Source organism: Microchirus variegatus (assembly GCF_963457635.1).
Source record: "Microchirus variegatus genome assembly, chromosome: 10".
NCBI classification, from domain to species: domain Eukaryota; kingdom Metazoa; phylum Chordata; class Actinopteri; order Pleuronectiformes; family Soleidae; genus Microchirus; species Microchirus variegatus.
The window spans coordinates 7,302,139-7,319,423 of record NC_139811.1 but is presented as its reverse complement, the minus strand read 5'-3'; the positions used below and the strand labels follow the sequence as shown (position 1 = coordinate 7,319,423).

General features: G+C 42.5%; 2 protein-coding genes across 2 annotated transcripts in view; both read left to right on the top strand.

The window, feature by feature from the left end:
- Nucleotides 1-758: 758 nt before the first annotated feature.
- On the top strand, nucleotides 759-5,528 carry pglyrp6 (peptidoglycan recognition protein 6; the record flags this gene model as incomplete). Its single annotated transcript, XM_083896519.1, has 5 exons — nucleotides 759-822; nucleotides 2,441-3,268; nucleotides 4,013-4,223; nucleotides 4,309-4,603; nucleotides 5,496-5,528. 5 exons carry the CDS (start codon nucleotides 759-761, stop codon nucleotides 5,526-5,528), a joined length of 1,431 nt encoding a protein of 476 aa, XP_083752645.1.
- Nucleotides 5,529-9,337: 3,809 nt separating this feature from the next.
- Nucleotides 9,338-17,285, top strand: part of wizb (WIZ zinc finger b) — a 28,829-nt gene continuing 20,881 nt past the window's right edge. The window contains exons 1-6 of the mRNA XM_083896794.1: nucleotides 9,338-9,489; nucleotides 11,630-11,792; nucleotides 11,877-12,072; nucleotides 12,699-12,774; nucleotides 13,922-14,079; nucleotides 14,194-15,810. Of these exons, the coding sequence (XP_083752920.1) occupies nucleotides 11,703-11,792; nucleotides 11,877-12,072; nucleotides 12,699-12,774; nucleotides 13,922-14,079; nucleotides 14,194-15,810 (2,137 nt within the window). The 5' untranslated portion in view covers nucleotides 9,338-9,489; nucleotides 11,630-11,702. The remainder of the gene's footprint in view (nucleotides 9,490-11,629; nucleotides 11,793-11,876; nucleotides 12,073-12,698; nucleotides 12,775-13,921; nucleotides 14,080-14,193; nucleotides 15,811-17,285) is intronic.

Sequence of the window (17,285 nt, the reverse complement as noted above, 5' to 3'; positions counted from 1 at the left end):
TTTAAATATAGTTCCAATCTATATCCAGTCCAAAAGGATATGTAAATATTTTATTTTAGTCTCTCACTCTTGTTTCCTTCTCATAAATGTCTTTATATGTCTAGATTGCACTCATAAAAGTGTTGTAACGCTGACTTTGGCTCAGAGCTTCTGCAACGTGTTTTCCAACTCATCCAGAATACTCTGTCCACTTCCTGTTCTTGTGGACACACACACACACACGCACACAAGTGCTACAGATCTTCCAACACATTTAAACTTCACACAAAACTTACACATCAAACACAGTGTACAGTATGTATGTTCCTGTCACTGCAACCCAGTGAGTCGTGGTTTCTGGGACTTCCTCACTTTTGCACACTCTGGACAGGAGAACACTTATTGCCTCAGCGAGGAGTGCCGAGGATTAGCACAATAATGTGGCTGGCATGCATTCCCAAGGAAGTCGCGGCCACATTTACCGATGACTGAGATTTCTTGCAGAATGTGTGAATTCCTCTAAAATGTCCAGGTCGGTCACTCTGACGCCGTCTGAGGTGCGTGTCCATGTACACAGCTGTAAAAGTTCTGCAGGTGCCACTTTCCCACACTGCTGCTGGCCACGCCAAAGGGGGATTAATAAAGGCGGATGCAGAATCTGCAGTATATGCATACAGCTGTTACGCAACCACCCACCCACTGTAACCGTGCACGTGTATAAATGACAGAGAGGAAACAAGGTAACAGGCATTTGGAGCTGAGTGTGACAGAGACTCAGGATGGATAACGTCAAACTCTCCCTGGTCCTTGTTATAATCTGGGCCTGCACCGACCACACAGACGGTAAGAATGTTTATTGTTTTATTGTGTCTAAAATACACTATATGTACATATTTGAGCATATACTATTTGAGCATGAACAGTGTCTAATAATAATAAAACCTCTATGCATCTAATACTGCGTAGTGAACTATTAAATAAGCTTAATTTAAGAGTTTGACGGGTGGATTAATGCGTCCCCCTGCACTGCCAGTGTATACACACAGTCAGGTGGTCAAGGTCAGATAACAGTGTTTGACAGAGGTTGGTTTGACGCAGCAGACGCAGAATAACAACATCAACAATGAGAGAAATCACATACGAATCTGGGCCTGGATCAGCAGACTCTGTTTCTTGTCTTTTTTTAATTGTAATTTAATCTAAAAGTATTACATTAGATGTATTATTCGGATTCTATGAAGTAATGAAAGGTTGTCATTTCCACGACCTTACACTATAACGCTATGTGGGAACATTTTTCAAATGTGGAAGCTGTCATATATAGTTTCTCAGTTCTTTATTTGACTCTTGCCACAAGAAACACAAGGACACTGACGATCAGCAGCGTTTCATCTTCAGCGGTTTTTCTATCTGCAAAAAGTTAGTTACTTGGATTTAACAGGAGCAACTGCTCTAACTACTTCATTTATTTATTCATTTATTAACTACATTTTGGCTTTTGAACTTGCAGCTGATGGCAGATCTATTCTATTCTATTCTATAAGAAATTAAAGGAGCATTATGTAATAAATCTAAAGCAACTGGTCATAAAATCCTCCTAATATGTCACAGAGACTCAGGAATAATGTTCATATAACAAACTGAACTCACCAACAACAACAGTACAGACACAATATTTGCATTCAAAAAAATATTTTGCAGACTGCAAATCATGTTTATGTTTTGAAATCATGTTTTGGCATGTGGCGCCACCTACCGCAGTCTACTAACCATTGCAGTCAGTAGAGTCTCAGCTGCCGAGCAACCACGGGTTGCCAGTTACGGAAAATGAAACCGAAAATACCTCTTTTTTTATTATTTGAATGTAGTAACTGTTTTTGGCCACATTCTTACATATGGCACCTTTAACTTAAAATAATAATTATAAGCTTCAGTTACCATGTTGCCATGAAAAAAAAAAATATATATATGTATATGTATACATATATATATACTATATTCAGTCAAGAAAAACAAAAACTTTAATTCCAGTCTTTCTGAGGTCTTTCCCCCCACTCTTAGAAATAAAAGTAGAACCATACAAGGATCTTCGGCTTGTCCTCATAGGAGAACCCTTTTTGGCTCCAGGTATTACCTCTTTTTGTAAAGGTTCTACCTGGTACCTTTTTGAAGGGTTCCACCAAGAACTCTTTTAAAACCCTTTATTTAGGAAAGGGGTTTTAAAGGGTTCTCTGGATCAAAATGGTTCTTACTGGAACCATTAGTGTTTCCTGAAGAAAGGATTTTTCAGAAGCAAATGGTTTCAGGTAGAACCTCAGCCTTTGTCGAAGAACCCTTTTGGTCCTTATGTTAACATCTATTCTGCAGGTGACTTCACTTTGAAATTGTGTGTCACAAATGAGGAGATTTTCTTATGAATGACAGAACCATTGACGTGTGTGTGTGTTTTTTATCTCTCCAGCTTCATTTTCCCTGCACATGAATGACTTCATCAGGGCAGTGAAGCAGGTAGAAGACGAGAACCCCGGAGCAAAGCCCGTGGCTGTGTTGAAGAGGCTGCGCTGGGCTGCTGGTCTACAGGATCCTTTCGTTCAGCACTTCCTGGGTCAGGTGGATTCCAGTGGTTCTTCTGAAATGGACGCCGGGCTCTTGGATTACGTCAGAAAGGCTGTGCAGCACAAGGTGAGGGACGACGGCACAGAGGAAGGCGTGGTGCTGACCTCCGAGGGCACCACCGTCGCCCTCGGGCCTCTCCTCCTGGGCATCGAGGCCGGGTTCATCCCCAGGTTCAGCGAGCGAGTTCGAGGCCTGCACCAGCTCACTCTGGCCAAGGACCTCAGCCTGGCTCTCAGACACAGCTCTAATCTGACCCGGCGTGTGGGACCTGACGGCTGCTGGGACAGTTTAACCTCTCCTCAAGTCTTCACTCTCTCCGACAGCCCCACTCTGCTCACGGCTGCTCACGTCAACGGAGGCATGGACGGTGTGATTCTAGGGATGGAAGTGAAAAGCAGAAGAAGTTCTCTCAGGCTCAGCAGCCTGCTGACAGAGTACTACTGCCACCGGCTGGACAACCGAGGACTGGACGCCGCCCCGCGTCTCATCGGCCGCCGCCGCAGGGACAACTTCAGAGAGCTGGTCCTCCCTCCGGTGCTCAGCAGACATGTGGTGAAAGCGGACGAGCTGCGGCGGAGGCTGAGCACGCAGCCGAAGATGGAGGCGACGGAGAAGAAGCAGCTGATGGCTGTGGTGAAGGAGGGGATGAAGGTGTTTGTCCACATGTTCATAGGTGAGCAGGAGACACTGAGAGACACTTTAAAGGTTCAGTCAATCACATTTAGTTATTTCTGTATTTTTTTAAAATTATAAATACGTTTATATTGTGAACTAATTATCGCTCCATATCAAAACAACCACTTTCATTTTAAAATGATGTGAAATATCATCATGAATATTGTTATTCAGATGTATTTTACTCAAAAATTATGAATTTTTTTCACTTGAGCCGCCCCCTACTGGCCAAATGAGATACTCAGTGGCCACCAGGTCTAGAAAAAAAGCCTCCTATACGTACTTTAATCAAGGGTCTTATTTTGCAGAGGCCACCATTTTGTGCCGCAGTGTTGTAACAGCAGCTCGAACACACAAGACAGCCAGTGAAGAACAACGTTTGGTAAAGCTCTCTGACGTGCTAGCATCTGACCCACAATGCAGTTCGGCAAGGCTTGAAGCTAATAGTCTCTCCATCAGATGTCAGTAATGTCATACCACACTGCGCCTTTAAACCTCATGAGCAAACTACACTCCACTACAAACCTTTTATTCAGGAAAGGGGTTTAAAAGGGTTCTCTGGATCAAAATGGTTCTTACTGGAACCATTAGTGTTCCTAAGAACCCTTGAAAAACCGTTTCTTTTGGAAAGGGTTTTTCAGAAGCAAATGGTTCCAGGTAGAACCTCAGCCCTTGTAGAAGAACACTTTTGGAACCCTTATTTCAAAGAGTTTAACCAGCTGTGGTTAAACATCTGTTTCAGACTGCCCACCCATCATTCCTCGGTGCATGTGGGGCGCGGCACCTTACAGAGGAACACCCACCAACCTGAGCCTGCCTCTGTCCTTCATGTACATCCACCACACTTCCACACCGGGTAAACCGTGTCTCACCTTCCAGCAGTGCTCTGCTGACATGCTCTCCATGCAGCGCTTCCACCAGGAGGACCGAGGCTGGGACGACATCGGATACAGGTAAAAGCTCTTTTTTTCCCCCCTCAACTCAAACATAAATGTGCGAAATCCTGCCTCCAACTTACCAAAGTTCGTGTTCTTGAAGCTACGTCGCAGGCTCTGATGGACACATCTACGAGGGCAGGGGCTGGCACTGGCGAGGAGCTCACACCCTTGGACACAACTCAATCGGTTACGGTGTTTCCTTCATCGGAGACTACATGACGAGTTTGCCTTCGCGGCATTCCATGGCGCTGGTGAGGGAACAACTGGCATCTTGTGCCGTCGGCGGTGGGCGACTGGTGCCCAGCTTCGTCCTGCAGGGCCACAGACAGGTGGTGAACACCTCCTGTCCTGGAGATGCTTTCTATCACGAGATTAAAACATGGCAGCACTTTGGGGTATGTGGACATTCTACACTTCTCAATTGAGAACCAAATTCTCATTCACAATGACAACCATGGCCAAGAGGCAGCATAGAAACAGGGCAGAAAAACAACAAGATAGATGGCAACGAGCAACATGGCGCTAGTTAAGCGAGACGGCTACACACAGGTTGAAGTACGACTGAATACTCAAAGAAGGACGATGCCCACTATTATGAGGGTAAATTTCAAGTAATTCCGAGATACTTTTTGAGCTGACTTACTCAAAGTGCATCATTGCAAATGGATCATTTCGTGAATTTCAAAAATTCATTAAAATATTTCCTTAAGAGGTTTGGAAATATTTTCGACGCATCCTTGTTCAGGACGATGCTGACTATTATGATGGTAAATTTCAAGTCATTCCGAGATACTTTTTGTTTTTTTGAAGAAAGTCAGCTCACTATCAAAGTGCATCCGGACAAATGGATAATTTCGGGAATTTCAAAAATTCATTTAAATTATTCCTTAAGAGGTTTGCAAATATTTTCAACGGATCCTTGTTCAGGGCAATGCCGACTATCATGATGCTAAATTTCAAGTCATTCCGAGATACTTTTTGTTTTTGAGAAGAAAGTACGACTGAATACTCAAAGAAGCGCCCACGAAAAAGTGAATTCTTCTGCTAAAAAATGCAGTCGTTCAGCAGAAAACAATCCACGGATGTTTCCTTTAATGAACTCATGAGCGCCGTAGATGTTTTCTGACCCTTTGAACAAACCTGACCTCCAGTTATAGGAACCGCTGAACTAAACAAACACACACAAACGTGTGTCCCTGATACAGAGTAATATCAGGAACACACACCGAAACAGAAATGCTGTTGCTTATATAAATAATGTTAATGCTAATTTCCTTTTTCTTTTAGGAGGTCGAGGACAAGAGGAAGACACTTGGATAAACAAAAAAAAATCACACAATAAATATTTGCTATACATTATTGTCAAGAATCTGTCATTTCCATTTGAACACAGACTCTCTGTGTATATAAAAACAGTTTGAGGTCTTTTTATTGAAATTATTTCCATTTTTATCCTATTTTGTGTACCATGGTTATGATGAAAATAGTAAATAAAATAAAATATAAATTAATATTTTCAACGGATCCTTTCCTTAATTTAAAAAATTAAAATTGTTCCTTAGGACATTTGCAAATATTTTAAACTGTTCCTTGTTCAGGGCGATGCCGACTATTATGATGGTAAATTTCAAGTCTTTCCGAGATACTCATTGTTTTTGAGAAGAAAGTCAGCTCACTGTCAAAGTGCATCAGGGCAAATGGATCATTTCCTGAATTTAAAAATTCATTAAAATTATTCCTTAAGATGTTTGCAAATATTTTTAACTGTTCCTTGTTCAGGGCGATGCCGACTATTATGATGGTAAATTTCAAGTAATTCCGAGATACTTTTCGTTTTTGAGAAGAAAGTCAGTTCACTGTCAAAGTGCATCAGGGCAAATGGATCATTTCCTGAATTTCAAAAATTCATTAAAAATATTCCTTAAGACATATGCAAATATTTTCAACAGATCCTTGTTCAGGGCGATACCAACTATTATGATGGTAAATTTCAAGTCATTCCGAGATACTTTTTGTTTTTTTGAAGAAAGTCAGCTCACTGTCAAAGTGCATCAGGGCAAAATGGATCATTTCCTGAATTTCAAAAATTCATTAAAATATTTCCTTAAGAGGTTTGCAAATATTTTCAACAGATCCTTGTTCAGGACGATGACGACTATTATGATGGTAAATTTCAAGTCATTCCGAGATACTTTTTGTTTTGTTTCAAAAATGTATTAATATTATTCCTTATTCACCTCTCAGCAGGTACAGTGACCTGGAGCTTTCCACCAATAGCTATAAAAAGACTATCTGAGTGTCCCAGAGTGACCCAGACAAAGTATTAAGTAAAACATCTGTGCACCAATCTGAAAATTCACATAATTTTCCCATCGGAGCTGAACGAGCATGCTAGGATCTGCCAGGAATAAACTGGACAAATCCACGTGTGCAAAGTTTCCACGTCCTCCTCACTCAGTTCAGTAACAGGTCTAAAGGGCAATGGCAATTTTATTTAAGTAGCACATTTAGTTTAGTAATGGATCTTAAAAGCAGCAGCAATTCGTTTCAAAGAAAAGGACCAAAGCCTCGTTTTAGACACAGTGACAAGACCTTCGCTGCTTTGTTTGACCAAAAGCAGCATTTTAAATGTAATTCTGTGGTGAAGTGGAAGCCAAGGATGAGACTTCAGGGCCAGCTCTCTGTGTTTGTGCGATTGTTTATATGCTGGATGATGAATAAGACGTCTGATTGAGTTTTTTGATAAGCCCGTGAAAATGTCCTTACATCGTCTACAGCAGGGATCAGCAAGTAAATGAAGTCGAGGGCCAATTTTTTTTGTAAGTAATTGGATATTTGGGCCAAAACATCATATCTTCATCAGACAAAGTGCCTTAAAACGTCTTCAGGCACAAACAAAAATCCATATCTGCTGCCTCAATATAACAATAATGTGGATGTTGTAGTTATTTTTATTATTACATGTATTTACTCCTCAAACCAGGCTGTCTCCATGACAACAGCAGTGTTTTTATTTGTATTTTTCAAACCAAACATTCAGTTGAATTCTTCTGGGTCAAATCTAGCAACAGAATCTATTGGAAAAAGTTCAAATATTTTCACAATAAAAGCTCTAAATTAGAATTTTCCAAAAACGCATGTTATTGTTATTTGTATGCCAGATAACAACCTGAATTCAACTGTTTCATATATGCAAATTTGAGGCAGAAATTAATCCGGCATAACGTTCAAACCACTAAAACTAATGTTTCTGTAAATAACTATCTTTTAACATCTTAATCAAGAAATAATAATGTGCTTTACTATTTTTCCTGTTTTTTTTTCCCCTGTAAAACAGTAAAATTGAAAATGCATGGAATATATTTTAGCATTAAAAATAAAAGAGCTTCTATCTAGTGGTGTATTAACCATTAGAGAAATATTTAAAAATATATATTTTGATACTTAACACACACACGCACACACACACACACACACACACAAACACCTCTGTGGCCTCTATGACCAGTAGAGGGAAGCAGTTGACCATGTAATAATTAATAACGAGCAATAAAGAAGCATTTATGGGATGTTTTGAAATTAAAGTCAATATAAAAGAGTCCACACCACACACACATAGGTAAATATTGATGTACAATACCATATTTGCTATGCATGTCATTTAATATTGTGATTAAATGTGTTATAATTAGAAACTTATGTGAAAACTAATGACAAATAACAATTTATATTAGATATTATCAGGGCCGGCCCAAGGCATAAGCGAACTAAGCCGCTGTTTAGGGCCCCGTGACCAATAAAGGGCCCCCAAGAGCAATTCACTCAACAAAAAAAGTTTGAATTGCTGTAGCTTATTTAGAATTTTTCTCCCCATTTTTAATAAAGCTTTTTCACAGTTTTTACATAGTTGTTAGATGTGCTTATTTAACTTTATATTTTATTTATAAATTGTGCACCTTTTTAGATTTTCAGACCTTAATATGTTAATATTTTATCTATAAACCGTTTGGTTTTATGTATTGATTCTCTGTGTTGCCAGTAGGGGGAGTTGCTAAATTTTGCAAAATATTAATTGAAAGATTTTTCTCAAAAAGTTCTCTAATTTAGTTTTACAAGTGTATTCGTGACAGAGTAGAATAAGTAGGCATGTGAATGATCAATAATCATTATTATTGGCAGTAACAGAGGGCACCAAAATCAAATTTTGCTTAGGGCCCCATGGAGGCCTGGGCCGGCCCTGGATATTATATCGATATGAACTGTGAACAAACACTGGTCAGTGTTTATGTTTCTATTATATATATATATTTATTTTTTTTCAATTAGAACAAGAATAGTGTAATTTTAACATGTAAAAGAAATCAAAGGCGAACATAATACAAACACTGTGCAACCTTTTTTAAAAAAAAAGAAATTCAGCTCACTGTCAAAGTGCATCAGGGCAAATGGATCATTTCCTTAATTTCAAAAAATCCTTAAAATTATTCCTTAAGAGGTTTGCAAATATTTCCAACAGATCCTTGTTCATGGTGATGCTGACTACTTTGATGGTAAATTTCAAGTCATTCCAAGAAACTTTTTGGTTTTTTTTGTAAGAAAGTCAGCTCACAGTCAAAGTGCATCAGGGCAAATGGATAATTTCCTAAATTTAAAAAAATCATTAAAATGATTCCTTAAGAGGTTTGCAAATATTTTCAACGGATCCTTGTTCAGGGCGATGTCGACTATTATGATGGTAAATTTCAAGTCATTCCGAGATACTTTTTGTTTTGCTTCAAAAATGTATTATTCCATATTATGTTTTTTTTTTTTTCAATTAGAACAAGAATAGTGTCATTTTCAACATGTAAAAGAAATCAATGAGCGGTTAAAAAGTTAAAGTTAATAAACTTATTGGCCCCGCTGCGTGCGCGCCTCGGAACTCTCCTCCCCCGTCGACGTTACGCACGCACACAGCCGTGGCGTGACCGCGAGCCAAATAACATGGAGTCCTCAGCTGTCTGGCATCTCCATGGGATCCGAGCGAAAACGGCGAGCAGCGACTGAAAAGACACGCACACAAGTTCGTCCACGGCCACGCGGGAACACGCGGAGTGTGTGTGTGTGTTTGGGGGGGGGGGGAACACATTCACGGGAACACCGCGTCGAGGCGTGAAGCCTCCGCTGCGTCCTGGAAACATGACGAACTGAGCTTAAAGAGAGAGAGAGAGACCCCTCTTTTTTTCCCCTTCTTCTTCTTCTTCTCTCCGCTGCATGCGATCCGCAAACAGGGCCGACTTCAGTGAGTATTTGCACTGTGGGGGGAGAGAGAGAGAGGGAGGGAGGAAAAAAATGCACTTCATTGGCGTTTTTTTGAGTTTAAAGGGCGTTGTGCATGGATGCATTGTTGTTAACGCTCACCTGACAGCGACTGCACCGACACCAGGCTGCGTCCTCCAAAGCTGCGGGACACCTTCACGTACTCGGAACATTATACCTTGCTCTTATTATGTGTTTTTTTTCGTGGAGGGGCAATAGCAGCAGCAGAGGAGGAGGAGAGGAGGATATGGGCCTGAATATAAAGGCCACTTATTCATGGAAGCATTTGGGTTGCACCGTTTCATTCTTTCCTGCGAAAAATAGGTCAGATGAGAACTGCAGATGAGAGGGCAGAGACGACTCTGCAGATGTCACACTTTTTGTGTGTCTGCATCTTCGGAGTCCTGACATGCCATCAACAAACAAACAAACAAACAAACACATAAACAAACCAGGGAAAGCACTAATTGCCACTAATCCTTGGGCGTTTAACCTCTGACCCCAGAAAAGGTCATCAAAATATTGTTGTTTGCTTTTGTCGAGCGATGCCGCTCACGCACAAACCTTTAACTGTATCCAGGTCATCATCATCATCATCATCATCATCATCATCTAATACCATAGCTATTCCCAAAATGTAACATCCCCCCAGGGCTCAATTTAAACTAAATTAAATTAAATGAAATTTAAGTGTCCTGTGGCCCAAATAAACTTAATAAACCACCAAACTCTCAATCAACATCATTTTGAAAAGCCACGCTCAGAAATCACATCACGCAGAAGTACATCACTAATTACGAGACGGGTGTTCCAGTTTGAATGTAAGGGCTCAACTATTCGGGTGACACAGATTAAATAGAAATAATAATATACAGAAAATATACAAAAGCACCAACCAGTGTGGTCAATAATGTAGGAATCTATTATAATTTCTTCCCTTGGACAATAACCTACATCCTCAGAAATGTTAATTAAACTGCTCACATGAAAATATAACCTCGTTGTTGGCACTGATTAGTGAAAGTAAGTCAAGTAAAAGTAAAGTTTTACAGTAAAATAAATACAATATATATATATATATATATATATATATATAAATATAAATATTAATATAAAAATACAATAGATCTCGTCTAACTAAAAGCCTTCTTGCATAAAAGAGTATTTAGCTACCTTTGTTTAAAAGAATCCAAACAATTTAAACAATGCAAAGACAGAGGGAGGGAAGTGTGTTCCACAGAACAACTCTGGTCCTTCAGGTTGTTTTGGGGACACACAAATAAAAGTCTCTGAACTGAAGATCTGTTAAAGTACGGACCAGGAATTACATTTACAAAGGCTATGTTTACATTACCGGCCTCAGTGTTCTGAAACGATGTAGATCGGATTTACTTCAAGCTGTCTTGGTTCTGACTGTCATGTGAGTTGTCTGTTGAATTGTGAACTCTCATTTGTGGTTTTTATTTGTTTTTATGCATTGGCAAAAAGCGATTAATTCACACTTTTACATAGACACATATTGGATTTGTATCCAAAGTAGGACGACATGCTAAAGTGACCCAAATCTGAAGTGAAATGGAAACTGACGATTGGATTTCTGAGTCCACACAGCCCTTAAAATAACATCTACAGAGACAAATAGTGTGTCTGAATCACTCTGTAATAAGTGCATAACTTTCCGTGATTCTTGTCATCCTTCATGTGGCTCTTGTCAAGCAACACTATCAGACCCTGACTTGTTTAAAGGGGCATTATATAGTAAATCTAAAGCAACTGGCAGTAAAATCCTCCTAATATGTCACAGAGACTCAGGAATAATGTTCATATAACAAACTGAACTCACCAACAACAGTACAGACAAAATATTTGCATAAAAAAAAAATCTTTTGCAGACTGCAAATGATTTATATGTTTTGAAATCATGTTTTGGCATGTGGCGCCACCTACCGCCGTCTACCAATCATTGCAGTCAGTAGAGTCTTAGCTGCCGAGCAACCACGGGTTGCCAGTTACGTCATATTGAATTTGTATTTTGAATTTGAATGTAGTAACCGTTTTTGGGCACGTTCTTACATATGGCACCTTTAAATGTTCTTCCATGTTTTTGTGTGACCGTTTCCCAGAAAAAGAGGAGGCTGCACGATGTAGCCAGGCTGCTCACCAGTGGGACTCCATACACTGTTCTCTGGGGGACACATGGAGCCAGAGGGACCACTAACCCCAGGGTCCAGTTATGGGCCCCCACCCGTCGACGCGGCACAAGGCTTCCTCAGCTGCACCTTACAGGTAAGATCAACGAACGCACGGTCATGCCTCTGCTCTTGGTGGTAAAATTATGAAACGTCTCTCTCTCCCGCTCTCTCGTCATAGTCCTCATGTCCTCCCGATGTGACGGATGTATCTGCCAAAAGCCTGTGGGGCCACGCCGGGGACGAGGCCTCCATTCAGAGTGAGGGCGCTCAGCCCGGCGCAGACCTGGGGAAGGACGCACAGAGGAGATTCAGGTCCTCAGCCTTTCCTTCCTCCCTCAGCTGGGACTCTGACTCGGAGAAAGAAACACTAGATGGTAACACATGCTTTAATATCCACCTCTACAGCAGGGGTGTCGAACTCATTTTCACTGAGGGCCACATTGGCATAATTGTTACCCTCAAAGGGCCAGATGTGACCGTCATAGAGAATAAATGTAATTAAATGTAACCAGATATAATGTAAAATAAAGGTAACATATTGCTAAATAACCTTCTGCATTTATTACTCATTCACGTTACAAATATGATGCATTATAGATGTAACCCGGTACGCGATGGTGATGCCGTCACTTTGCGGGTAACGCAATCGCCATGCATTGTGGGAAATGTAGTTTATGGTCAACGCACGCCTTAAAGCAGCATAGACCTATTTTAACACAGATTTTTAAGACCGATTAATCACTCGCGGGCCACATAAAATGACTTGACGGGCCACATCTGGACCCCGGGCCTTGAGTTTGACACGTGCTCTACAGAATATGATCGCTCCAGTGTAACTATCATTGTTCTCCTAATTTTGTTTTAAATGTCTGTTTGCAGTCAGAAGTCTCTCACCTCTCTCTCTCTGTGTGTAACCTGTTTTATTTGTTTTAACTGTCGAGCTGTCAAAAGTGACGTTTCTGTGGTTGTGTGTTTTTTTGTGCGCTGTTTCGTGTGTCAGAGGAGGAGCTACAGCACTTTTCTAACCCTCACGGTCTGGCTGCTCACAGCCCAGGATCTCCCTCCGCAGAACTCAGGTGAGGTGGAGCTGAAGGAGGAAGAGTTAGTCGTCTGTTCATTTTCCATGCATCCTTGTCCCTGTGTACATGCACTAGTGGGGTAATTGATTGATTGATTGATTGATGTGTGTCTACCTCTGCTCCATGGGGTGGCTACACACCCACCTTTCAACTTGTTAGCATCTGGTGGTTCCTGGATTAGCTTCAGACTAGTTGTAGGATCTATCAACAACAAAAACTTTCTGAAACTACCATCACATGCATTTCCAGTGTGATTTCAGACGTGGTAGTATGGACGCAGATTAATTTTTATGTGAAAAACGCTGCCATATGGATGTATCTAGGGTTAGGACGACTGCAGGACGAAAAAAATCCAAATTCAATCACATAAAGCAGGCTCCGAAAAACAAAAGACTAGTCACAAGCAAGATAATCTGTAAACAAGAAAAGGCACAAGGGGTAGAGTCTAAAAACACACATGGAAGATCCAAAAATAGGCAAGGTGTTCAGAATATGAAGTGATCTGAGACAACAAGGAGCAGGTGTGACTTACACAACACAGGTGAATGCAATCGACAAACGAGACAGAAGGAGATAAAACGGGAAGATGTGTCCACAAAATATGACACAGATCATTTTAAAAACGTCTAATAAGTCAAAGATCTTACACTACTGTTCAAAAGTTTGGGGTCATCTATACAATTTTTTGTTTGTTTTCCATTAAAAGTCACACTTTTATTCATCAAAAGAGTTGCAAAATGAATAGAAAATATAGTCAAGACATTGACAAGATTAGAAATAAAGTTTTCAGCTGTGCTAACATGACTGCACAAGGGTTTTCAAGGGTTTTCTAATCATCCAATAGCCTTCTAACACCATTAGCAAACACAATGTACCATTAGAACACTGGAAATTGGCCCCTTCCATTAAAAACAAGACGTTTGCAGATAGAATAGTTGTTTACCACATTAACAATGTATAGAGTGTTTTCTGATTTATTTAATGTTATATTCATTGAAAAAAAAGTGCTTTTCCTTCCAAAATAAGGACATTTCTAAGTGAGCCCAAACTTTTGATCGGTCGTGTATGACTGGCAAAGATGCTCAGCCTTTACTTATTAAATTAAATGAATTAAATGTGTTTTCTCCCTCTCAATGCTGTCTAGACCTGATAACGAAGATGACCCAGAATCTGAAAAACTGCAGCCGTTGCACAGTAAAATGAATCCATCTCCCCCTGAGGAGGGGCGCGACGACGACAACGACAACAATGAGAGCGCAAAGGCAGAGGAGTCGAATGCAGCTCAGCTCGGCCAAACAGAATGTGAGTGCCTTACAGAGAGAAACACAATCTGCCTGCACGCCGAGTGTCACATCTTTGGCATGTCCTCCTCCCCACCTCCCCCCAATTAATAAATGTGCCGTTTTCTTCTCGCAGTGGCAGAGAGCAAAATCTGGAGCGTATCCGAGGGAGCTGAGCTGTTTCTGTCCAAGATAAAACCAAAGGGAGGCTGCCCGACGGAGGAAGAGGAGGTGGACAATAGCGAGGGGAATGAGGGAGAGAAGAGGCCCAAGGGAAAGGAAACTAAGGAGTCAGAGAGAGATGTTTACACCTTCCCTGGAGACTCGGACCCAGAGAGTCCCCCTCCTGCTCCTTGGGCTCATTGCACATTCATTCAGCGGTGCAGAAAGAAGAGAGTGCTGCTCAGGCCCTTCTCTGGCACCTTGAATTGCACATTACCTGACACTGGCCACCAGACGGGAGCGACTCTCCAGAAGACGAGGTCCTCCGAGACGGCGGCGCCGCCGGCGGCCGAAGACGGAGGCGTGTACGATTTCGACGACGTCGGCTTCGGAGAGGGCGCGGCGGACGAGCTGATAGAGTTCGGAGAGACGGCGGACAAGGAGGAGGAGGGCGAGGCCGAGTCGGGACGGGACATATTCACCTGCGTGGAGTGCAGCATTTACTTCAACAAACAGATCCACCTGCAGGAGCACATGGTCGAACACTGTCAGAGCGGCTCGGGGGGAGGCCGGCGCGTCGCCGGGAAAGTCGGTCGCTTTCGGTGCGCCGAGTGCGGATGGAACCTGCCGAGTCGCCCGTCGCTGGCGGAGCACCGCAAAAGACACGAGGAGTCGCGTCTGAAGATCCTGGGGGAGATCGAGAAGCTGAACGGAAACGGGATGACGAGAGAGATTCAGAAAGTGGACGGCGAGGCGGCGGCGGTGGCGGATTTCAGCCTCTCAGACTCTGCTGTGATGCAAGACTCGAGCCTGGTCTCGAATCCAGGCAAAGAGTCAGAGCCAGAAACGATCACGTCTCCACCTCAATCCCCCGCGCATGTTTCAACGCCCAAAGCGGAGCGAGGAGCCGTCGACTCGGACGCGACTCCTTCAAACTCGGCTCGACCCTCGGCTCCCGGCCGCGCCGTCTCCTACCGCCGCCGCTTTGCCTGCGCTAAGTGCAGCTTCAATGGTAGGACCTCGCAGGCGCTGGCCAATCACTCCAAAACACACAACAGGAAGAAAAACACTGCTCAGGCTGACTCACCGTATCCTGGTTCGCCGTCGTGTTTGACACCCACTTCCCTGGCCTGCGCTCACTGTGCCTTCCATACGTCAAGCGAGACGGTGCTGAGGGAACACCAGAAACGAACTCACCCGGGACGGCTCTCCATCAGCGGGGCGTCGGCTGACGAAACTGGCCAGGGTTCAGAGTATAATGTCATCGCTCGAGGTTCCAAACCTCTCCTTAATGCTGACCGCCTCCCCGAGTCTGGATCCCTGCCCGGTGCAGCTCAAGGCCAAACCCAGCGAGGACTCGCTGCGCCCGAGGACGGCGCAGAGTCTGAGCAATCGGCCGCGGCTCGGCCTGCGAGCCTGGCGGGCTTCACGTGCACCGGGAACAGGAGGTTCAGCAGGAGAGGAAAGGCCTGGACCGAGCTGACGAAGACGGACGACAAAGAAGAGCAGGACGAGTACGGGGAGAGCACAGAGCGAGAGGCCAGCTCACCTGCAGGAGTGAAACGGTACGCGAGAGCTCGATCCAACACAGGTGAGGTTCTCTAACATGTCTCATGGACCTGAGTTTCTATGCAATTTAATGTTCCCTCATACATCAATAATGCATGTCAGGATATTAGTGTGATTTCTCTAAAATCACAGCCGACACTCTGAGACAGTTGTAATGCACATATATATATATAAAGCTGCAGAATGCTGGTAAAGATATGTACAGATCATCAGTTTTAAAGGTGCATTATGTGATAAATCTAAAGCAATTGGCCATAAAATCCTCCTAATATGTCACAGAGACTCAGGAATAATGTTCATATAACAAACTGAACTCTAAAAACAATATTTTGCAGACTGCAAATCATGTTTATGTTTTGAAATCATGTTTTCACATGTGGCGCCACCTACCGCCGTCTACCAATCATTGCAGTCAGTAGAGTCTCAGCTGCCGAGCAACCACGGGTTGCCAGTTAAGTCTGAAAACGAAACCTAAAAGACGTCGGTATTTTGAATTTGAATGTAGTAACCGTTTTTGGCCACATTCTTACATATGGCGCCTTTAATGTTGATAAGTCACAGTTTTGGACGTCCTCATCCTTAAAAGCTAAGACGGTTCAAGAGCTGTCAGCTAATGACTTTTCCAGAGTTTAATAAACCCTTCTGCTAACATTCAGTCACCGCGGTGTGTTTTTCATGAACCCGATTTCCCGTACGCAACTACAAAAGAGAAGCAGGCTCTCTACTTCCACACTGAAATTTCCAGTGCCAAAAATGCCATTAGGAAATTACAGTTAAGGGTAATTTTGGAAGTCAAGAGGGGACTTGCACATAAACGTGCATGTGTGTGTGTGTGTGTGTGTGTGTGTGCTGGGAGGAGAGACTGCAGAAGGTTTAGCAGAAACAGGAGTGGCAGTGATCTGTTCCAATGTGCTGCAATGATGCAAGAAAAGGGCCAATGTGGGACAGTCGTCAGGGGGAAGCATGAACTAAATTCTCAGTGTAAATGTCATAAACAGTGTGTGCAGACTTCAGCTTGTTGACTTTATTCAAGAGGTCACAGGTAATGTCAACTATTTGTACATCAGCTAAAACTTCCTCTGGATTTTTACTAATTATTATTGGGCCGCAGCTAACGATTGTTTCCAATATGGATCGTTTTGGCCCTGAATGCAACCCATAGGTATGTTTAGTGTTGGTGAGGTTGAGGCTAAAAGTAAATAACATAAATAACATTAAAAAAACAAGGCAATCAGAGATGGCAGACTTCACCCCATTCTCTCAAACAAGCCTCTGGCGGCCTCTGTTGGTCATATTGGCAAGTGCAAGTGCGGAAACACAAACAAACAGATGCACAGAGCCACTAAAAACAATAAAAATACAATGCTTTAACCACTAAGCAAAACCGCCAGCAGAAACCTCATCGAAGCTACTTGATAACGACACACCCAAGGTACCAGATGGCTGTTATTAATACTACAGCTAGGGGGCGTGTGTTTTAAAAACGTACCCATGGGT